This window comes from Pelodiscus sinensis, chromosome 3 (genome assembly GCF_052426305.1).
Source record: "Pelodiscus sinensis isolate ZL-2025 chromosome 3, ASM5242630v1, whole genome shotgun sequence".
NCBI classification, from domain to species: Eukaryota; Metazoa; Chordata; order Testudines; family Trionychidae; genus Pelodiscus; species Pelodiscus sinensis.
In genome coordinates, this window is record NC_143054.1 from 73,978,187 (window position 1) to 74,002,447 (window position 24,261).

The 24,261-nt window shown below is 42.6% G+C and overlaps 1 protein-coding gene across 3 annotated transcripts in view; it reads left to right on the forward strand.

Annotated features, from left to right (window-relative positions):
• Positions 1 to 8,758: 8,758 nt before the first annotated feature.
• Positions 8,759 to 24,261, forward strand: part of GRIK2 (glutamate ionotropic receptor kainate type subunit 2) — a 622,020-nt gene continuing 606,517 nt past the window's right edge. The window contains exons 1-2 of one of the 3 annotated variants that reach the window (XM_075923935.2): positions 8,759 to 8,806; positions 15,303 to 15,704. In XM_075923935.2, coding sequence (XP_075780050.1) covers positions 15,590 to 15,704 — 115 coding nt within the window. In that variant the 5' untranslated portion in view covers positions 8,759 to 8,806; positions 15,303 to 15,589. Of the gene's footprint in view, positions 8,807 to 8,872; positions 9,562 to 10,015; positions 10,246 to 15,302; positions 15,705 to 24,261 lie in introns of those variants that run through there. The other 2 variants (XM_089777200.1, XM_089777199.1) reach the window with 2 other exon arrangements.

Sequence of the window (24,261 nt, forward strand, 5' to 3'; positions counted from 1 at the left end):
CCAAAAAATCCAGAAAAAAGTGGAATCCTCTATTCCTTCAATGAGCAAATAAGTGAGATAGTAGAAAGATGAAGAAAGCCAAGGAACACTTAAAATGCTTAAGAAAATGTAAAAACATAATGGATAAATAAGAGTTTGTGTGATCTAATTAAAATGTTTTATTTTTCTGAATTACTTGTACATCATTTACTAAGAAAAACACGATTTTTTAAAATGTAATGTCACATATGATTTTGTGTACAAATAAAAACATATTGAGAGGGAACATGAGCTTAAGAATATTTTCTTATACAAGGACCAATTATACTTAACTGATAAGCTACTTACATTCAAAAGTTGTGCAATTTCTTTACTTTTCTGAAATTAACCACATTTACTTTGTATAGGTTAGGTAAAATAATTGTCAAGGTAGATTAGATATTTATGCTCATATTTGTTGTGATTCATTCCATGCAAATATTCAATACAAGGTCTCTGTACCAGTTGAATTTCACTTCAGTCTAGTTTCATAATTTTAAATTATTAAAATAGTACGTAGACCTTGTGCTAGCTCTCTACACAGGGGTGAATTTCGCTTTTCGACTTTGAGAACTAAAAGTCAGTGCAAAGGTCCTGTTCTTGATAGTTGTGTTTTGTGAATAGCTAATACTTAATGCTTGACTTTGAACTCTGTAACTGCTATGTGATGTGGGATGCCATATATCTGGATCTTGACAACTGATTTTTGAGGATTTCTAAGTCCAAGGGAGAGGGGAAGGATGAATGGTAATTGATCTGAATATATAACAGATGGCTTACTTGAAAAGACTGGATATTGAAAATGTCACAATGTGGGCATAGACTGCCATTCTTACCACTACATTAAACACAAACATATCAACTATCAATCATGCTCATATTATTATTTTGAGTTTAGACATCTGGAACAATATATAACATAAATTGTGTCTAGTGTCTTTTCTCCTTGAAAATGTCTATAAATTCTCAGAGCATAAATTACATCTACCCACTTTAAAAAATCCCTTTACATATTATAAACGTGGTCAACAATTGCATAGTTTCTGAAACCTGGAGGGACTGTTAAATATACAACTAATTTAATCTGATCATCCATATAAACAATTGATGCAGTTCACTGATGCTTTACTGCTGTTAATCTAGTGTGGGTATTCTGGTGAGAGAATCAAAAAGTAGGGTAATGATCAAATAAATCTGTTAGAATTGTACATTAATAATTATTAGAATTTGAATGTTATTGGAACAGTAAGCCAATAGTAAATTAAAATCAAATGTTCTGTGTTTTGGACTGTTCACTATTATAAATTCACTCTAATACTTTTTAAATGTATATACTGCCCATCTATTAAATACCAAAAAAATCCTTACCCTAGATAATTTTCTCGACAATTTCACTTTTGCATTTTACATTTTGATATAGATGTTGTCAAGTGTCCTGTAAAAGGGTAGTTTTTCTGTTTTTGTCTGATATCTGGAATCTGTTCTGGTTAATCATTATAGTATTGATTGCAAATGTTTAAGACTTACAGATTTCATTGTTTAAAAGGTTTAAAACACGTGCCCATCATGGGCTGTCTCTGGGGGCAGGTATAAATTTAGGATCACTCTGGTCCTGGAACTAGATCCACATGAATGGATCCTTGCACTAAGTCATTGCTCCATTCACTTCATTGGGCATCTGTGTGATCATCCATGAAGGACTGCTTGTTGAATTAGAGGATTACAGATGATGACAGGGAGCTGTTGCCTTCCTTAATCTTTGCCAGTTGCCAAGTTGTATTAATACACATCCTTTAAATCTGTAGAGAGCCATATTCCCAAGTATCTGATTTTCTTCACTATCTTTCAAAAAGAATAATTTCTGGGAAGGGAGTCTCATTGGAACTAAGGTATTAAACTTAGTCATGATGCAGTAACTAAAATGTAGTCTCCTCACAAAATAGATTATACAGTATTTAAGGATAGGTCTCAGCAGGATCCTGTATCCAAACATTCCTAATATTTGGATCCCAACCTGGATCTGTATTTTGTGAGTGACACTATCTCTAAAAAACGGCAGAAACAAACTCCTATATCAAAATACACTTTAACACTGGGGAAAAGTGGATGAAATCTAGATTCAAATATTGTGTCCAGACCCTATTACTTGTTTAAGAATTTAATTTCACCTCACAAGCAATAAACAGATTACCTTTACACCATGTTCTGAAGTTTAGTTTGAACTAATGGGGAAGTGAGTTCTTTTTGGAGTAGATGTAAACACGTATTCCAAGTACATATGTGTGCATTCTGTGTGCTGAAAATAGAGACTTTTGCTACCGATAACCACAGAGAGGCAGTACTCATGCCCTGTGCCTGCCACCTCTGCTTCTCCTACTTACATGAAAGGGCACTGCTCCCCCTCAGTTCCTTGTCACTGACTATCAGCTTGAATCAGAGCTGTGTGATGATTCACAACCACACTTTCACCCTCTTAGCCTACCTCCTTGTCCATAGATGATACATTAATTTAGTTAGATAGTGTTCGTTTAATAAGAAGTTGTAGAGGATAGAATTAGTGGTAAGGCATTAGTGGTGATCCCATCGCTGGGGCTCAAGCATTGCCCTTCATGTGGAGTGGCAGTTCCCAACTGGGAATCCCACATGTGATGTTTACTCTGTCTTGGCAAAGTCCATCTTAAAACTACTCTGAATGGCAGATTGTTCATGTAGCACAGGACCTTTGCTCAAGCAACACCTGCTTGAATAGGCCACATGAATGGATCTGGTACCACCAAGGCCTTGCCCAGGCCACAGTTCTTGCTCAGGTTCAGAAACTGTTGCTACCTCTTGTTATGGAGCAAGGGCTTCTTCAAAGAGGCACAGGAGTAATTGCTGACACCTGAGTAGTAGTTTTACAAGGCCAATTGTAAATTATCCAGGTCCTGAGTTACTCTTCTGCCTCCCCTAAAAGGAATGTGGACTATCATGGGACTGGTTCTGGCATGTGAGATCATGAGGGTATCTCTGACTCTCCCTTGCTACAAGGTAAAGGGGGCAAAAACACCTTAGCATTGACTCCACTTCAGGCATCCCTTGAGTCTGGTAACAAGTGGAGCAATGCCAATATCACTGGAGTTTGTGATATTGGTATGCCAGATTTAAAAGGATCTAATTTGCCTTTTGGTCCCATTTTAACCACTGATCCAAGACTCACAAGTCTGGCATTTGCAGTGGCCTTCCAGCGAAAGCAGGCCACCAATATTTCAGGCCCTTCTGTACTGCAACAGGAAGCAACCCTCTTGGTGATTTCATTACATGGCACTGGAGCCAGTATGGTGGCGAGGGGCGGTCTTTGGTACCAAGTCCTTCCTTGGCACTGACAACTGAAGCTGCAGATGCTTTCATGGCAGTTATCAGCATTCCCGATGTTGAGGCATTCAGGGACTCCTGGACCACTTTTCGCACGGGCACTGACCCAGCCAATGCACCAAACATATTGAGCACTAGAGGTGCTGACTACACAAGGAAAGCTGATTCCAACCTCATTCTGGGCCACAGGAGAGTTTGATATTATATTGACCCTCAAGAATCCCCCATGTCTCTGAAATCCCAGGACTCCTCTGTTTCAAAATTGGGATTCTTGTTTCCCACTCCTCTTCTCTGGGAGGAGGTCTAAAGGCCACTGATAAACCACTATGGCTACCAGGGTCAGAATGTGCCCTGAGGCTGAGACAGACTCCTGGCCTGGCAGCTACTTGCCACCAATGCCTTACCCATACCAGTGACCCCCTTGGGCTCAATGGGCAACTTCTTGCTCCTAGAAGTCCTCACTCATTGTCCAAGTCAAAGGCAAGATTATCTGCTCATGCATCATTGGTGATTGTGGATTGGCTGCAAGCCCAGGCACCCCTGGTTCTCCTTTCCGTAAAGCAGCTGGAGTTTCATTATCTAGAAACACTGCCTCAGGAGCAGGCTTCATCTAAGGTTCAACTCACAACCCTGTCCTTGCCTCAGATAGCACTGCATCCCATACTCCCCTTTCCATTTGTCATAGGGCAGACTCACCCCTCAGGGCACCTCCTGCTAGTCACTTAAGGAAATAGTATTTGGGCACTGGAGCACCCCCTTCTGGCTGGTGTCTCACCCACAGTTACTTATCAGAGGGGTAGCCATGTTAGTCTGGATCTGCAAAAGTGACAAGGAGTCCGGGAACACCTTATAGACTAACAAATGTATTAGAGCATAAGCTTTCGTGGGCAAAGACCCACTTCATCAGATGCATGTAGTGGAAATTTCCAGAGGCAGGTATAAATATGCAGGCAAGAATCAGGCTAGAGATAACAAGGTAAATTCAATCAGGGAGGATGAGGCCCACTTCTAGCAGCTGATCTGGAGGTGTGCACACCACAGTTACTTGTTATTCTCCATCACTCTATGTCAGGGCCCACATCTCATGCAGACCATGGCACCCTCCTACCTAGGTACTACCGTACCACAGTGCCCCTACACTCTGGAGTCCTCCCCCTCTGGGGACCCTCAGTCCCCCTATGCCCACCTTCATCTAGCCCACTGTCAGTCTTCATCTAGCTCCTGCCACAGGGGCAAACTGCAGTGTGAAATGGCCACTCATCATTAGCAAGGAGTTCTGGGCTTGTTGCTTTTCCCTACCCTGGCTGCCTCCCTGCAGCACCAGTACTCTGATGCCTTGCTTCAGGCCTGCAGCCTGGGAGTTTGCCTGGCCAAAGCTTCCCCCTCCCTGCTCTAAATAAGGAAACTTGTAGCTTCCATAGCAGTTACCTCCCCTCCTGTTTCCCAGCAAGAGAGTCTCCATTCTGCTCCATGAGCCTTTGTTTATACTTCCCTCAGCTGGGCCTTAATTAGCTGCTATTTTCTGCAGCTGCTTGCTCCATGGGCTGGGTTTTAGCCCTTAAAAGGCAAATGCAAGGTAGACACCCATCACACTATCCCAAAAGACTTAAGTGTGTACTAGGAACTTTTATGTAGGCTGACTATACCCTTGGGTTTTCAAGCAGTGTTTCCCCAACAAAATACCCATAAACTTTTGAATAGTCTTCAGTGCTCTGTCCCAGGCAGAATGGCCCTCCTAATTAATGAGATACTCCTTGAATCTGCAAGAGCCTTTTAGAGTATACTAGCCTCAGCAATGCCAGGGCAAAGCCTTGGAGAAGTGCAATTTTGTGCTTGTACATGAGAACATGGGATTCTATTTCCATCTGGTCCTGAACTCCCTGGTGGTCATAGCAGTGAATGACTGACAGAGCCCAACAAGTTAGATTCAAGTCTATCACAACATCAAAAAATCTAAGCATGTTAATTGTAAACCAGAAAGCTTTGCTATTCAGATAAGAGTTTCTTAATTGTTTGGCTATGGCCAGATTTGAGGCTCAGCTGCCTTATCCCTTTCATGATGTGTGCTGGGTATTTGTCATCAAGATGACCAAAACATCTCTGTAATCTGTCTTTGATGTTGTGGATACCTTAGTCAGGGTGGTGGCATTGACAATTACTATGCCAAGGGCTTCCTGACTCCAAAACTCAGGAACCATGCTAGAGGTCTAACCAATGATTGAGAACTTACCTTTTGACAGCTTAACATTGTTTTTTGATGAGACTAATGAAACCTTGCATTCCTTTAAGGATCCGAGGGCTACCTTAAGGACTTTGGGGGTATACAAATCTGTCCCCATGGAAGAACTACTGTGAGGCACAACAATAACAGGTGTCCATGCCACAACATCCTTTTGTGCTGTCCTTTCTCTTTTGAAAGTGTCACTTCCCCTGGAAGAGGGACAGGTCTCGCAAGAAGTATTTGAGCTTGGGGCCCAGCCCATCTGTTCATCCTCCTTTGGCACATGCTAAGCACTCATTTTGGCTCTTTGGTTGAGAACACTGTTACAGTTATTCTTTTTCCACCCTTGCCATGCCCTTGCATTTCAGATGGCACTCAGATTTCCTGTATGCCTTCCCTCATATCCCAGTCATCCCTCTGGTTATTATCAATCCCCAGGCAGACTGAGCCAGTCTCATCTTGATCACCCCTGTGTGGCTGAGACAGTGATGTCTCTTGGACCTCCTTGGTTTTTTGGTTCAGTCTCCCAGGCTGCTTCTGCTCCTTCCCAACTTCCTCACACAGTACTGCAGCTGTACCCTGCATCTGATGATTGGCACTCTGCACTTTGTGGTTGCTCCCTGAATGAATGAGGAGGAAGAATCAAAATAGCATGTGATCGAGCACATTTTTAAGTTAACAGTAATGTATAACACATGCACATAAAACCTAATTACAAATTCAATTCAGCATTACTACCCTCCTGGCGTAACCCATGCTAACATCATGTGGCTTATTGTCTCCCTCTAGTGGCTAGTTCATGTTTGAAGCTTTATGAGATCACTGAGGCTACTAAATCTAAGTTAAAAGACTTGTTTCGTTAACTGAAACTGTATAGATATGTTCTATATCAAGCAGAGGCCAATGCTGTTACTAGCTCAAGTAAAGGCCTATTCTGTTAGATCCAGAAGTCTTGAATTTAATCTCTGCATTTGACTCAATCATTACACTGGACCTATAGTCTTCACTGCCCTGTCAGCCCTCTGAGATCAGTCAGAATTACTCCAAATGGCTGTTCTTGTCAATCTATTCTGGCTCTTCCCCTGACTAGGTCAGGCTCTGTTCACAAAGTTCCAAGAAAACCTACTTGAGGGATCATGAACCCTTTCAAGGTTTACAGTGACATTAAAGGAGAAAGAAGAAAAATGGTATTCACATGTTAAATATTTAACCAAGCAATGCTTTTACCATTGGCTTTCAATGCACCCCTCAAATTCTAAATTAAGTCAGTGGGCATTGTAATATTTTACAACTATATATTGGGGATAAAAACATGTACAATCCATTATGTAGTTTATGATAAGTAGCTACAGTACTTTTCTATGTCAGGGGACTAGTACTATTTTATCTTAATTCAATATCCCTTAACTATGAGGGACTCTATGTAATTCCATTCAAAGTTCTTAACAGCAGAACTGGACAAACAATTGAAAAAACATTTCCATGAAAGTATTTGCCAGTTAATCCTTCCTTTTCTTTAAATCTGAAATTTTAATCAAAATTTCAAAAATTAATTTTTACCAGTTTGCAGTGAGTAAAAAAAAAATCACATTTTAGTGTGTGGAAAAAGTCTGCCTGGTTTGTTTTGTTTTTTTTTGAGGGGGCAGGGAAAGCAGGGAGGGAGGTGTCTGGTGTCAGAATTTGAAATTCTGAAGTCAAATTTTGTAAAGTTTTTATGAGATCTGCCGGTGATCTATGTGGTCTGATTCATGCCAGGTTTGAGATTTCTTTGATATTTTTGAACTACAGTTTCCTGAGAACTTTTCAGAATCAGTCCACGTTGCCAGTGCCCATTGTTTTCTGAATGGAACTTCTGCATGACTAGGAATTGTAAATATATGGTAAGTGCATATTTCGAAATGGCAACAAAGATTTGTGAGTAAGGAGACCCAGGTTCTCTTTGCAGTCTGCCATTAACTTGATGTGTGACTTTGTGCAAGTCACTTAACTTTTCCCATTCCAACTTTTTCTGTTTGGAAAATGCTGCTAATGATATCTTTGTAAAGTACTTTAAGATCTCTGGATGGTAAGTGTTAATAATATTAGCTAGACTTTTGGGAATCACATATTTCATGTCTCCTTGGTGATGCAGATTTATGGAAAGATATTGTTGGGTTGTGGAAAGGGCAGGAGGTAGATCTGTCCGTTATATTAATTCATTGTGGTCAATAAAAGGAGATGTGATGTAACCAATATCTCAGCAAAGAAAGCATAGATCTGAAACTACTCTATGCGCTACCCATTGTCAACTTGGCATATCATTGTTATTTTAAGGACTGAAATGCCACATTACTTGTATCTCTTTTTCCCTTTCTCCTCCCAAAAACAAACACTAGATATACACTTCTTAGTCAATATTTTCAGATCAGATATTGAATTATCATTAGTCAGTAATATTGAAAAAAACCATGAACTAAAGTAGATTGACCCCATCAAGTCACTTGACATCAAAATTATTTTTTTCCTGTTTATTTAACAGAACTACCTCCCTTCCTCGTTTATTGGAAGTGGATCCCCATGCATTGCTGCTGCAGTTTGCATTGTGGTGGAGATATTATCATTGATCTAGTCAATGTCCTCCAAATTCCCTCTTTTTTACATTAGAGTGCCACAGGGTGCCGTTTCTCAGCTAACCCACCCCCAAAAGGGAGCTCTGTCAAACTTCATCTGCCCGCTTCTGTTCACCTTTCATTCTCTCTTTTCATCTCCTAAGGTTAACACGAGTGGTTTCCTACGAGAGTGTATGTAGTCTGTTATCCCCGTTACAGCCTCGGGCACATTAAGCGGCTAATGAGTTTTCTGCGGGCCATGCAAGTGTGCAGCAAAGTAATTAAGCTATGTACTATGGGCCGATTAAGGTGCAAGTCACAGCATCCCCAGCCCAATCACAGTGAGTCAGTCGCGCGTCTGTACTGCCGGCTTTTTGCTGCACAATGGAATCATTGACTATTTATTTACTCTGCACAAGAAGTCTGCTGTTTACTTAATTACAGGAGCTTTTCAGCTCCCAAAAAACTAACTCTTTGAGGTCCCTCCGCTCCGCCAGCCCCCTGGAAACCAGCTCATTGATTGCAGCTGGAGAGTTAAGTGTTGTAATGTTTTTTAAGCAGCTCTTCTGGGAGCCTAAGCGGTACTTGGTGCGGGGTCACATCTGTAAGACTGCGAGTCGCACCCAGGGTAAGGAGCAGAACGCAGGGGGGAGTCAGGAGAACCGGGGAATCCCTCCAAAGCTGCCAGACAGCAGATGTGAGCTAGAAATCAGAACGCAGGGGGAAAGCTACAGCTACAGCTATGAAAGCAAGGGATTTCAGCAATGTTTTCGGGCAGCTCCCAAGCGGGAGGCGGAAAACCGAGGGAGAATGGGAAAATAGGGAAGCCTTTTTCATACTGCATAGGGACTTGAACAGGGGAGAGAGCAGATTGAAAAGCATTTCTGCAGCGCTGCTTTAAAGCAGGGCAGCGCTCGGGTTTGCTGGCTGGGGAAGTGGGAGAGGCTCCTTTGCTTCTACAGGTGATTTCTGAGAAGCAAGCTGCGGCAGCGTTACGGGTCAGGTCGCAAGTCAGAGAAGGGAGATGATAGATGTTTGATTAGACCTTCCCAATAGCTGCTCTTTTTCTGTCTTTCTTTCTGGTACTCTTCCCTCTGACACCCCAGTTTACTCTTCCAGCCTCATTTGCCTTCCCCAGATGCTCCCATTCTCCTAAGGCTGGGATTCAGTTTCTCCTGGAGGGGAGAGGAGTGCGAGCACTCGGCTCCCTCCCCCTTTTAGAGAGGTGTATTGGAGCAGAGAGGGCAAGAGGAATCCCTCCTGGGGAAGCAACAGGGCCGTAGCCCAAGGAAGCTACGTTTGTACGTGTCAACATCCTCCCAAGCCCCAAGTCAGCTGCTGTTGGAGAACAAATGCAACCCCGATTCCCACTACAGGCTATAGGTAACTCCGCTTTATGTATGGCATTTGCCCGCAGGGACAGGTTGAGTTCTGTGGCGCTCCAGCCCCCTGATTCTTCTCCCCTTTGTCACCCCCGCCCTTAGGAAAGAACAGGCAGGGATGATGCACGATCGGCAGCGGCACACGGTTCCGAGCTCCTTTGTGCGCTCTCCGTGTCCGCGGTGCCCCCAGGCCAAAATGCTGCATCAGGTTCAGGGCTGCCTTTGGCACCAGCTGCGAGAGCAGAGCTCTGTCCCGGGAGGGGACTGCACAGGCAGGTGGGGACAAAAGAGCAGGGTCAAGCAGCCACCTGCTTGGTTCGCGCTTGGAGGGGAGGAGGGGGGAGGGGGGGCGTCGTGCAGGCCCGGCTGAGGGAGGCGAGTACAGGGGCTCGAGCCGTGTGTGAGACGCTTGGGGGGCCCCAGCAGCGGCGGAGCAGGAAAAGGAGCTCGGCGCCTTTAAAGGGCGCTGTGCAGCGCTCCCGCCAGGAGGCGTGTCTCTTTGCCCGGCTGCAGCTGCCGCCGCCGCCACCGCCGCCGCCGCTTTCACTCGCGCTCCGCGCGCCGGCTGCACCGCGCTCGCACAGCCCCGCCAACTGCTGCGCTACTTTGTGGGCAGCCTCTCGCCCGGGCTCTGCCTGCCCCGCGCACGCGGCCCGTCCCGCCGAGCCCCCGACCGCAGCGCGAGGTAAGGCGAACTCCAGCGGCTCGCTGCCTCTGAGCGCCGCGGCTCCTTAGTTCTCCTGCGTTCTTTGTGAGCGGGGTGGCAGAAGGGGCAAGAGGACAGGAGCGGAGGAGGGGGGTGGAGAAGTGGCAGCTGAGAGCGGCCGGGCTGGTGACCGGACCGGGCATGGTTTGTTGGTGACATTGAGGGAGGAGGGTGGGATAAATCAAGACCGGCTTGCAGGTGGCTGAGCTGGGCACTGCTTCGGACCGGATTCCTACTGACTGCCTGGTGACCACTTATCCGGCTGGCCAACCCACTCTCCCCCCTCCCAGGTTAGGACAACGCCAGCTTCCCCAAAGTATCCCGGGCATATCTGTTGCTCTGGCTCCTTGGCGCTATACAGTCCCCATGTGCCAGGGCAGGATCCGAGTTAGCCTCACAAGCTTGAGGAGTGTAATTTCCTCTGGTGACCCTGCTGACTTCCTTCTCCGGGGTCACGATTTTGTGTTAAGAATACACGAAGTCGCCTTCCGTGCCAGACTAGCCAGAGGAGGAGGAAGGCTGAGACATGTGCTCTAACTTAATAGTAAGGGCTCTTGGTGGTCTGTACTTGCCTGATGTCTGATCCCCTTTTTCTCCCCCCCCATCATCGACTACATTATACAACCATCTGCTATATGATAGCCAGTCCTGTCGTACTTGATCAAACGTGAAATTCCACAGTCTTTGAGAAGCCGTTCATTGTAACCTGCTGCGTGTCCGTGGCTCTCTGTAGTGGGACCCATTCCTTTCTGTATGGTGTGATCGAGGTTGCGAATACACCCTGTGCAGTGGAAATGAAGGAATGCGTTCAAATGAAAAGCTCCCTTCAATTGTTCTTAGATTTGTCTTTATTCCACCAATAAGTTTTTCTCCCCACCTTCTCAGACACTGAAGGGAGAAAAAAGCTGATGTATGGGTAAAACCATAAATGTTTGCTTTTGCTGCTTAAAATATGCTAAGGAGTGCATTGCTGTGAAGTCCAAAAGTGCCTGAACAAGTAAATCTATCACATAGTTCGTTAATTAGGATGCGCGTCTCTCCAGCAGCTAAAAAATTAATTACCATCTTAAAATGTCATTAATCGTTGGCGCAGCAGAAACTTGGTTATAAATCAGGACTAAGCTAATAACAGACAAGGGGGACCTACCGTTTTTATAGCTTGTGGGAGTGGAGTGCAAGTGGGCCGCAATGTGTTTTTAACTGATAACATCAACATTCATTTTAGTACTTTGGCAAACGTTTAAAGGGCTGGACCAGATTACTGATTTGTCAGCAAATCTGCTATATCTCTGTCTACAGATCTGGTGGGGCTTGGTCAGGTGTTGCAGGAGGCTACTGCTTTCCTCTCACCAGATTGCAACAGCAGGAGGACTCTAGTGGCAGACAAGTCTGAGGCGTTTGCAACGATTCACAGAAAAATATCCAAGGAACAAAGCGTCAGGGAACATATGCGACATATGGGTTATACATTTCTCTCTGTTATTCTTGGGAGGGAACCCATCAGGAAGTTACATGATGTAAGGTCCATGATACGAGCTCTGTAGTTATTTCTTAGGTGGCTATGACCTGATCATAGAAAGGATTGTCTTTTTAAAAATTGAAGTGGTAAAATGTATATCCCAGCAGGTGGCAGCTAAGTGGAACTAGATTAACTTTTATTGTAAGAGAAGGCAATTAAATATTCTCCGAAGAAGTAGACATACCTGGTATAAACAATAATCATTTAAATGTGATGGCTTAAGGTAGTCTTTGAAACGCATAATTTAAACAAATTTCCCGTTTCCAAAGACAACGTTATTTACACAAGATCATTGTATACACAAGGCACAGACATAGACAGAGAAGTAGCAGGCTTTTAATACCCAACATAATTTTAATGAACTCATTCAATGCCTATTTTTTGTAGCTGAAAACTCATTTTAATATCTGCTTCACCCGTGCGTTGGGCACTGAAACACATTGCTACCAGACTCCTTATGCTGAAGTTGAAGAAAACAACCAAGACTTATAACAGGAAACTGAATATTTCAATTATTGTGGCGGATTATTTGGTACGTGGAGAACAGGGTCCCCGTGGACACCAGCTTCAAGTAGCTGTATATCCGAAAAGAATTGAGTAGCAGGTTGACAAGTATTACAAAGACAGTTTGAGCTCCTCCATAAAATACTGCATGATTAGCGGTGTTAATCCTGTAGATGTGAAAAATACTGGAAAGAAGAATGCTGTAGGGTGGCATAAGACCTTCTCTGCTTTTATATTAAAATATTTTAGAAGTGAAAGGTTTTTTAAAAAAGGTTCTCCATAAAGGGAAAAAATGAAAGTGATCTTCATAAACAGACTAGAATCTGGAGGTGGTGAAATTTGAGGTTTTAGCTAATTGTATAGTTTATAAATGTTGTTTAGCCAAGAAGAGTAGGCAGATTTTTTTTCTCACTGAATTCTAAATATTTGATGGCCAAAAAGTAAGGAGGCCTTGTAAGATTGGGTTAGTCACAATCTTCCTTGAGAAAAATACATAAGATACTAGAGAATTCGCTTTCTCTATTGCGAAACCAGTGTAGGGGGTAAATGTTTTTTGACTCCTAGAAAGTCGGTTTAAGCAAAGATGCTTCAGGAGTGTTGCTCTCCGTGGTGCTGAACCCTCCCATCGCCACCCTATTTCCAATGGACAGGTCCAGTCGCTGTCCGTGGTGTTGAGTGCTCTCAGGTTAGTGATGGACAGTTATGAAGAGTGAAAAGAAAGTTAATTTGAGTGTCATGCGTGCGCACAGTTTTTGCCCTATAGAAAACTGAACATTTTATTTTTAAAAGCCACTTATAATAATAGACATGTTTGATGTTTCAGTGATCGTATAAAAAAGCCTTGGGAAGTTGGGAATTTTGTTGCTCTTTTATTACAGGTACCTGTATAGTTTTCCAGATAATGTAGAAAATCAGTTTGTTGGATACAGATAGTTAAAATAGTTTATTTTCATTTATTGATCAATGCGTTACATTTGAAAAAAAGACAATGAATCCCACCATTTCCATGGCTTTTAAAAAGTTCAGTTTATAAACGGAGCTACATTCTGATATTTGGCAACTGAAAGAGCATTTGAAGATACCTAATCTGCGGTAATTCATCACTGTAGAAATTTTAAGAATGCTTAATCACAACTCAGGTCAGTTTTAGTCCAAGTACAACAGAGTAAATGAAACAGCACATACATGAAAGAATATCTAAAACTGTATTTTCCTGAGAGAGATTCTAAATGAGAACTGAAGGAGTCGCTAGATAGCCTTGCTTTTAGCACTCGGTGTTCTTTTCAAAGTGCTCCAATAGTCAAATCATTTGATTGAATTGCCTGCTAGACTGCAGAACTAGCCATTCATGATACTTATTTTTGACATTGCAGTTATGCCTCCATTTTAAAGACGAGAAATCAGAGACGTTTAATAATCCCCCTGCAGAATGTAAATTTCTTTTCATCAGCATTTTACAATATCGTAAGGTAAATATGAGCAGAGAAAATCAGTAGCTTATAAGGGTAGAAAGTTATTGTGAATTGTTTACGCTTTTGTGGACACATAACACCTAGATTATAGGTAATTATTTCAATTCGTATATCACTACTTCTGCATGTCCAAAGTATGCATAGAGTTATTAAGAATTAACCACAACTCCCGCCACATTCCTGATAGATCCAAGAAGGTATTTCTTCAATCTAACGTTATAGATATTTATTTCTGTACAGCCAAGTATTTGCTGTCTTGATCTATGATTAAAAAAAAAATCTTTCAATGAGATTTTTTTTTCGGCGAGAAAAGGGGGTCATTTTCCTTGTGGGGTATTAGAAATGATCTTTTAATATCTATTATAAAACCTCAAATAGCTTCAATGACAGCTTCACGTTCAGATTTCTTAAATCACTATCCATTATCTCAATTATGTTTTAATGAATAGCAGATAATACACAAATTAAAAATATTTTGTGTGCCCAAGGAAAATAGGAAATGGAGCAGGGAATGAATGCTCCTTTATCAGGAATACACGAGTTCAGAGCTGTTTGGGGTACAAACTAAATGTCCCAGAAGCAAGCCAGCATGTACTGTTGTACTTAGGATAGTGGAATATTATATGCGCTTAGTGTACTACAGTCCCGTTTTAGCCATAGATCTCGCAGTGCACGTATAAAAAAGTAGTACCTTAATAAAACCACCGTGAAAGAGAGATCAGTGCAAAGACAGAGAGGCATGTTGGAGTGTAGAATGTGAAACATGAACATTCACACATCCTCTCTGTCATAGAGCATTGTCGTTTCAAGCAAACTGAGCAAAATGAATATGTAGGTCTTTCAATTCAGCACAGAGTTATTTATTTATTTAACACAGGAAATTCCTTTGTACTTTTCTAAAGCTAGATGTACGGTAAGCAGAGTCCGCTACAAGTTGCCACAGGACTGCCAGTATATAAGTCATCACATTTACATGAAGAGCATTAAATGTACACAAGTCATAGAAAGTGAATTGAGCTATTGAGACGTTTTTAAGCCTAAACCTTACTTAGTTTGATACCCTGCGTGACACATTGTCCCCCCTTGTAATAGCCCCCGTCTTTCAGAACTCCGAGGCTAAGTAATTTCCATCCAGCTCGTCAGCTGTTAAAATGTATGAAGTGGATTTTATAGAACCGCGCGCACACGTATACCATAGCTGCAGGAAAATAGCCATTGTTGAAAACAAACAAAAAAATTGTACGCACGTAAATAAAGCGGAGCTGATTTTTCAAGCACGCGAGACGATGGGGTCGGTTGCATGGCAGAAATGTGGAAGGCTGTCTGGCAGGCAGCCTTAAGGAGCGAAGAACTATCTCAATTTTTCTCACTTAATCTTGGCTTCACGTCAGAAGCTGTGCAGCAGTGCAGTAGAATGGGAGCACAGCAAAAGCTTCGCCACGAAAACGCCTGCAGCTCGTTGACTCTCGCTATGTGGCGATAGCTCAGTGATTTCTCCAGCTGGATTGCCTATTGATTTTCCCTCCTTTCTTGCCTCCCAGGTTTGCCCGGCTGGACATTGTGTGTGTTTGGATTTCGCAAGGATTCTCCCCCGACTAACATGGATGTCCCACCATTCCTTGCAGTTGAAGGTTGCTCCTTGGCGCAGTGAATGAAGAACATGCAGGGATTGCTAATGGGTTTGGGAAGCGTATACTCTCTCCTCTCTCTGTGACCATGCCGTGATCGAGTCTGAGGGCTACCAGTCTACGTATCCTCATTTCTGCCCTACCCGGGAACCTGACGCTTAGGGGGAAAGTAAGGCAACGCGTGTGTGCATAGAAACACCATGAAGATTATTTCCCCGATTCTAACTAATCCAGTCTTCAGATGCACCATTAGACTCCTTCTTTGCTTACTGTGGATTGGATATTCTCAAGGAACCACACATGTGCTAAGATTTGGTAAGCTTCCCCCCACACACTTTACATTGTGTATTTAAGAGTGAATAGTTATATGTACGATTATGTCACTAGATGGGGAACTGCGCGAGAGACGAGGGTCTGGGGTGTGCTACTGGAGGCAGTTACCAAAGACCCTCTTTATTTTGCGTCAGCGCGGCCAAATTATTGTGTGGGGGTTTTTTGTGTCGCCGATGATAAATAATAATAGCGGAAAATGACTGGCAAACGTGCTCCCTGTAGGCTTTGCGGAGTGACGATCAGATCTTGGGTGGCTTCCTTTTTTGTTTCCATAGCAGTGGGAAACGCGGCTGAAATAGCTGTTGATTAGTTAAAAACCTGACAACTAGTTGGTAAGTTTCGACCTCTAGCTTTTCCATGGCCCTCTGAGTCGGAGCGTCCGGGAAGATGCTCTGTTAACGTGTCCCGATAAAAGACCTTCAGTTTTGTTCTTTTGGTTTACTTTGGTGGGAATCCGCTGTTGTAGAACAGGTTCTTTATCGACAGTTAGTTGAATACAAGTGGCATTGATGTAGGGCTATGACACATTTCAGAGACGCTACTCGTCAGAGAGCGAATTGGGAATTATTTCTCTGTAAGACAGAGACTGAGAGATGTCATAGGCAGATCAGTGAAAAATTCAGTGACAACGGGCATAGCGGGTTCCCAGATCAAAGAAACCCTCAGCATCTGGTGGCAACTAATATTAAAAACCGGGTGTGAAATTTGTGTTAGCCTCCCACAGATAGGGTTGCTTAGGGTAGTAGAAGCAAGAGTAATGTTCAACACCAGTTCGAAGCTCATGTTGTTTCTTACCCTTAAGGCAGACCTGAGCATGAAAAGTTCTGCAAAGTATATAAGAGTTCAGGTGGTGAGAACTGCGAGGAGCACCGATCCATTCAACAATCGGCGGCCCAAGGGGTACTAGCCTAGTGACTCTATGTTAATACCATTCTCCTGCTGTGCGCGCGTTGGAGAAGTTGCTTTGACCAACAAGCGGCATCCTGTGCGCCAGCTGTTTACCTATACAAAAGAAAATGCTGCTTTTACTTTTCGGTGCCTGCATGATTTACACTGTAGCACTTGCAAGAGCCATTAATAGCTCTCTTGTGCTAGGGAAAAGGTAGCATGTCTTGCATGTCTTTAAAAAATCATTTTCCTGTTGAATGGAAGGCTGGCCATGATTATAAAAGCGACAGGTTTGATATCGATCTCCTGGGCTGAATTCCTATCAGGACTTTCTTCTGCCTTCTTCTGGGCTAAAGGTGGTGCTTAAGAGACGTTGCTCTTAGCAACCATCTTCAGGAATGCTTGTTTCTTTGGACACGACTAAAAAGGCCCATATATCATCGCGGGGTTTATTTTGCATTGAATCGGCTCCGTGGCCATTGCCGTGCAACCGGGGCAAGGGCTGGCTGTAGGCTGGCCCTGCCCAGATACCCTTCTGTTCGCGACATAGACTCATAAGTGGGTGCTGAGCGTTGGTATCTGTACGTTTGAATTACATTCAGAGGTAGGCTGTGCAAACAAACACCCTTCCATCCCCACCCTTACCAAAGGGTGATCGGTGGGTTAATTCAAGCTGTCTTCGGCAGTAGCAGCATCCTTGTTGAGTGATTAGGTTGGAAGTCTTACTGAAAGATCATTGATCAAACTGCTTTTATGCTAGAAAAATAATAACCTTAAGGTCAAAGAGGGCTTTTATTAGGTGTCTTTTCCTAAGGGCTGCCACTCGGCAGCGCATAGTGTGTGTTTTCTAGGCTAACTTCCTTTCCCAATCTGTGTCTGGGACATAGACCTGGGCTTGGGGATTTGGACTCCGATGTTTGGTATTCACACCGGTTTGTTGCTGCAAATTAGAAAGACACTTCGGAACCATTGGGTACCGCTCTGTGCTTTAAAAAAAATCTCTTTTCCTCTCGGTCACTGCATCTGGGGGAGAGGCGGCAAAGTTATTTTGTTTGTTTCTCACGTGGATTCCTGGAGGTGAGGGGAAAGATTTCTTTCTGCTTGTCAGCGTGGCCTGTTGCATGTTTGTCATTGTGCTGGAGTTTTTAATGTAGCCCAGGAGTCAAACTGACTTTATTGTGAATGTAAGATCATTCCTATAAAGGTTTGATCATTTGGTGGAGATAACACGTGGGTAATGGGAAATCTTGAATTATTTTAAGTGGTAATCATAGCGTCCCGCTTTTTCTTTCTTCTCCCCCGATTCCCACCGTGCTACATGCCACCCCAAACTGTCCTTGTTGCTGCACTGATGGGTTTGTCTGATGCTGCTCATCCGAGTTCTTCCTGGGTCTATGCAGAAGATTCCCTTTAAAAGGCAGCCTGCCAGCCCCCGCTTTTCCTTCTCAGCTAGCAGCGCTATGGCAACAGGGGAGAAATGTAGCTTGCCAGAGCTCCAGCCCCCTCATTCCTCCTGTGCAAATTAACCCACCATGGATTCGCACTGCCCTTCCCACGGCTGTGCCATTGTTGGGACTAGTCGGCGTGTCCAGTCAGTCCCCTCCTTCCCCCTCTTGCCAAGCTATTTTTCAACAGCTGCACAGGAAAGCCACATTCCCGGGCTATTTGCCATAGACAGACTCATTTTTATCCATCCAGGCGCTGTGGCTCGAACCCAGAGAAAAGCTGATGTGATACAACTAACTCACTAGTAGCACTCTGTCAATCTACCCCACCCAGTCCAGTAGGCAGGAAAAATGTCTGTGTGGATTTCTGACTCGCTGGAGCAGGACCAGCTGATATTTTGGCTCCGCAATAGCGGTCCTTTGTAAATGGCATCCAGCCAACTCTCACGTTACAGTTCCTGAACACCTCCCCCAAACATGGCCAGAAAACAATACGCATGAGGCTTCCACGGGGAGTGGGGGGGGGGGGGGTGTAAGTCCATAATTTGGAAGAGAATTAAGGCGAGGCATTGAAAATGATTGTGGTTCTAGACTTAGAATAAAAAGGAGAGGCCAGGATGGTGTCTTAATGTTGTGTCCGATGCGTTGAGTGGAACTGGCAATAATCCATTCCTTAACTCTAGGAGTTACATAAAGCAGAAAAACAGAGGTAGTTCGGGTCGTGAATCATTTAAAATTTATTGTTGATGTATAAGAAAAGCAGGCCCCGATAACTATAAAGTCACCTGAAACATACACACCTCCTGAGGACATCATTAAACTCCTCCATAAATCAGCCCATCTTCACTGCTACACAATGTGGTTTTTCATCACTCTGTTTCCCTGCATTAGTTTGCTCGCAGCAGTCTGCTTACACGCAGAAGTGGAGTACCGTAACCGTCCTGCAAAAGTGAGCTTCTGAGCAAAGCGTTTCAGGATCAAGTTAAGCAACTTCGGTAGATGTATCTACCATTGATTCTTAAATGAATTTAAAAATGCCCACAATATTTTTGTGGTGCCCAATCGGCTTCTCAGGTCCCCTTTGCAAGGCATCGCAAGCTGGAAGGAAGCCATGTATAAGAACAGGACTCCTCTGGTTGTAAGAAAACTGGGCAACGGAGCTAGCGGGTAGTAGGAATCCTGGCCTAAAAGCCTCGGACAACTAGTACTGATAGTGCTAAGAGGTTAAACACGACGACTCTATACAGTTTATAACAATATCACTCTCCAGTGAGGTATGGGACAATGGAGCATTTAGAAACACTTGGCAGCTTCCCGTCACCTATTGTAGATGTTTTGAGCATTTTAAAAAGCCTCCTCTTATTTAAATCGCACTTTTCAAGATTTATAATTAATGCTAGGCCCTTTCTATATTTAGCAGCAAGAATCCGAGGCCAGACAGATTCTGTTCCTGAGAAACTTAAACAGTCTAGTAGCACCTTAAAGACTAACAAAACATGTAGATGGTATCATGAACTTTTGTGGGTTGTGCACGACACACAGTTCTGAACCATGAGTGTGATCCCTTCACCTGCTGCCACCCTCTCTCCTCTTTATTTGCAAGATCGCTGTAAAAACAAAGAAATCACAAACGCTACTTCTACATACGGAAAAGAAAGGAAAAACCGAGAATCACAATAACAAATCCTTATAGATAGTGACTCTTTGTTGCTCAGAGGTTGTGGACGTTTCCTGTCACAAAATATTTCAACTGGTGAGAGGGGAAGCAATGGAGCGGCTGAATATGGTGAGTTAGTTGCTCTTCTAAACGTAACTGTACAGATTCTTTCCCCTGTGGGTGCAGTAGCACACAAAGGCTCTGGGGAATGAGGTAGAACTAGGTACTGTACTATCAAAAATGCAAGAACTTCAGGCAGAACTCTGAAAAACAACTACGTGGAGAGAACATCTCAGGGAAATCAGAGGAAATTTTGCTCCGTTCCCATTATCAGCTCTTTAAAGTATCACAGCTGCTTATTTGCTCTTCCTCAAAATGGGAGACCTATGCTCAGAAAACAAGTGAAAATAGGTTCTCTTGAGAGATACAAAAGGAAATCTCGCCTTCTTTCCGGTCTTTTTTTAATGGTGCTCACTGGCGGGATTATGGCACAGTCGGGGCTTCTTCTGTGAAGATTTGGGGTCCTTCTTCATTATTACTTCGGTGTGTTCATTCCCACTGAGCCAAATGAGACTCTTCTGACAAACTTTTACCACGCATCAGAATAAGTAGGACAGTGGGTGGCTAGCAGCTGGAATTGGCTCCTAGTGCCATCGCGAATGGCCAATTATGTATCACTCAGAGCCAGGTGACCGTTTTACCAAATCATTTTTAAAACTAGCAAAGACATTACATAGCATAGATGGAAAGCTGGATTTCCTGACACTGGGATCATATAGTTCCAGGCTCCTCAGACGTCCATTGAGACCTCTCGAACAATAGTTTTTTACTTCTCTATACGTGTACTAGCTATCTGGAGTGTGGAATTTTTTCCATTCGATTCCTGTTCTGCCAAGATGAGTGTGCACTGCTAGTGCAAACCACAAACTGGCAAAGTAAAGTCAGACTGAGTTTAAGGGGAAAGATCTCTTCTATTTACCTACGTTTCAACATGCACGCAGTTGATGCCTGTGTGTGTGTCTGTGGATATCTGCCTTTGGATCAGAGAAACGGTGAAATCCGGGGAAAAATCTGTCTGGTTCAGCAACCCTTAAAGATTCAGGGCTGCTGTATTTCTGTGTTTATTTGGAGCTAGTGGAAATTTAACTTGCTAAGGGCAAGGAGCTTTCAATGTATATTCAAGTCCTCAGACCGAGGTATTCAAAATCTGTCTTAAACACAACAGCAGCAGCAGCAATCTTCGGAGGAAGAGTAAGGTTAAGAGCCTCGGGAAGAAAGGAAGGAGGTGAGAAGCATTGTTATTGACTGGTCCAGATTAAACAGCACAGAGGAAGATTTCAATTTGATAACGTCACAGCCCTTCCTGTTTGTCTTTGCTCCTTCTGCTGACAATTTTGTAAGGTAATTAAACGGGCTGATTGAAGTCACAGTGGTCATGGGGCGATAAAGACCATTTGGATTTAATGGAATTTAAAAAAAAAAAAAACAGTGCACTGCACACAACTCTTACAGAACAAGAATTTTAATGACCCTTTCAGGGTGCTGACTAAATAGAACGTCCTGAAGAAGTTTAATTGAAAGGGCAAACGAGATTAGCTGTACACAGTCTTTATTGCTGTAGATAGGGGAATTAAAATCATCCTTTTAAAATAGTCATTATTACATTATCAAGATTTAATATAGGTTAAGTAAGCACTCTTCTGAGTTGAGCTTTTGGACTATAGCTGGATCTCTTTACCTCCCTGTTTAGAACCAAACACTGCCTGCAAGGATTTGCACGCAACTGTCCCATGAATCAAGTGATTAGAAGTATAAGGCACTTTTTTATTGACCGTTACTGATCTTTGAGCATAATGGAAAGTTGAAGTAGTGCTTTCACTGTAAATATGGTTGATGAGTGTAATGGTTTCTGTTTCTGGAGATAAGAAACCAGAGAAAAAGAGATTTACTTGTCTCTTCTAAAGGGGAATACTAAGGATTTTTCTTTTAGCAAAGAGAAAGCCCACTCCTGTCAGAAAGAGGGGGGAAAAAAAGCAAACAACTGCAAGTCTTATGTCTCATATTTAGATTTACATAACTTGTTTTTCCATAGCTTTCATTTTCCCTTCACTTAATCTCTTCTACTGAAACTCTTATTATACATTCAACCAATAATGCAAAGGAGAAACTAGAAAGAACCTTATTTTCATATTCTCAAATCTTCTAGGCAAATTAATGTTGGCTGAATAATCTTATTATGGATGTTGTGCTGCAGTGCATGTTAGAAGATTCAACAATGTACAACATAACATCATGAGGTCAACTTTGAACTGAAACGTGGGGAATCAGGCCAATTTGATGTTAAGATGCTTGAAAATTCCCCTTATTTTTCAACCATATTAATTTTGACTATTTAATTTTTTTGATCCTTTGTGATATGATGATGCACTATAATGTTAATAGTGTATATTTGTAAAACAAAATTATTTTCAAAATAATAAAATATTTTGCAGTCATATTTAAAAATTATATTATGTGTAGAGGTCACTTTGTCACTGGATTGCAGTTGCAGGTGATATTTTAAAACCATGCAGTAATATTAAAGTAGCTGAGGGCAAAAAACAAAGAAAACTATCTTATATAATTAAATTTATGGAGATATTTTATTTAGGCCAGAACTGGAATACCTGTATTTGAATGTGATCGAGACATCAAACTTGCTGTGGAATGTGTTCCATGGATTTTAAAGTTGCAAGGACCTCATTTTCATGTGTCATTCAAAAAGCACACTTGCATCACAATCTGCAAATGAGTTGTGAGAGAGTTGTGCATGAAGGATTACCAAAGAATTCTTTTTGGGTAAGCCTTCACTCTTTTGTCGACCACTCTGGTAAACCTTGTTTCATGAGGCATACTGAAGCGGTCGACAAAGGCTTCCCTTGTCAACCACGCCGCGTCTAGACTACCGTGCTGTGCTGGATCAGCTGATTGTCAGCACAGCGCAGCAGCCATTTTTATTATAATGAAGTGGGGATTATTTAAATCTCTGCTTCTTTGACTATGCCGAGTAAACTACTTTACTTGGCTCCATCGATGGAGCCATGTAGTCTAGATGCACCCTTAGAGACTAACAAATGTATGTTTACTCTATGGGATCAGGGTGAATTAAGATATGCAACTTCAGCTTCATTAATTGCGTAGATGAAGTCGAAGTATCTTAACTCAACTTTTGGTGCTGTCCACACTGCAGGAAGCCAAAGGGAGAACACTCTCCTTTCAATTTTTTTACTCCTTATGGAAGCAGGACTACCGGCATTGACCAGTACCCCTCAGTTCAAATTAGCTTTGATCTTCTCTGTAGTGTAGATGTACCCTAAGGTGCCACAGGATTACTTATTGGTAAGAAAGCTGTTCAGTTTATGACATCAAATATATGGAGACAGTGAAAATGGAATGAGAAAAAATGTTTTTTTTATCTATTTAAAGCTTTGGTTTTGATACACATACTTAACTCAAACTTCCACAGCAGAAAATCATCTAAAGAAAAAAAAATATTATAGTCTAATCATTCAGTAGCCTTGTCTTTAAATTAAAGGCTGAAAAAATGGTGTTGACAACTTCAACTAGCAAAAGCACCAGTAGGACTACTAATAGTAGTAAGCTCTGTATCTGGTAGTAAGTGACTGCAGAATCATGCCCTGGATTTATAAACTTACTCTTCCCAGTGATATGATATAATACTCATTCCTTTCAGGCTAACAATACATTGCAACGTGACATACAAATTAGAATTTGTCATTTATTGGGCTAATGGTGATTCCTGGCCAAGGGCCTGATTCTGAAGCCCATATATGTAGTCCCCCTGAAGTCAGTAGGATTATGCATCTGAGTAATGACCTAAAAATGCAGACCTGCTTTGGTTAAAGTCCGTTTGGCAAGCTGTTCCTAATAAGCAAAACACTTAAGGATGTGCCCAACTTTAAATGCGTAATTAAATCCTATTGGTTTCAATGGGATTTATATATGTGGTTAAAGTTAAGTACATATGCAAGCATTTACTGAATAAGAATAGTCTTATGCACATGTTTAAGTTAGGGATGTAATAGTGTAACCGTTGAAACTTATCAGTTACAGTAATGGTTATATTCCGGCTCCCGGCCTTGCTTCCAGGGAGCTGGTTGCTACCCCATACTGCTGGCTCTGTAGCAGAGGCAGCAGTTTGGGGCAGCAGCCAGGTTCCCGAAAGTGGCAGGACAGCAAGAGGGAGCCAGTGCATGCTGGGAGCAAGGCTGCAAGTGAGAGACAGCTGCTTCCTTGCACTGCAGGCTCTACAGTATAAAGCTTATACTGCAAAACCTGCAGTGTGTAACCACTAAGATTTTTAACTGTTACATGGTTACCTAATTAGCTTCTTTTTTAACATCCCTAGTTTAAGTGCGTTGGTGAACTGAAGCTTTATTCTATGGCAAAGCTCCAGTTGAAGTCAATGAGAGCCAGATTAAGTCCATACTGAGAAAATGATATTTGGACAGCATGCAATCCTGATGTTTCAAAACAAATATCCTGCGTT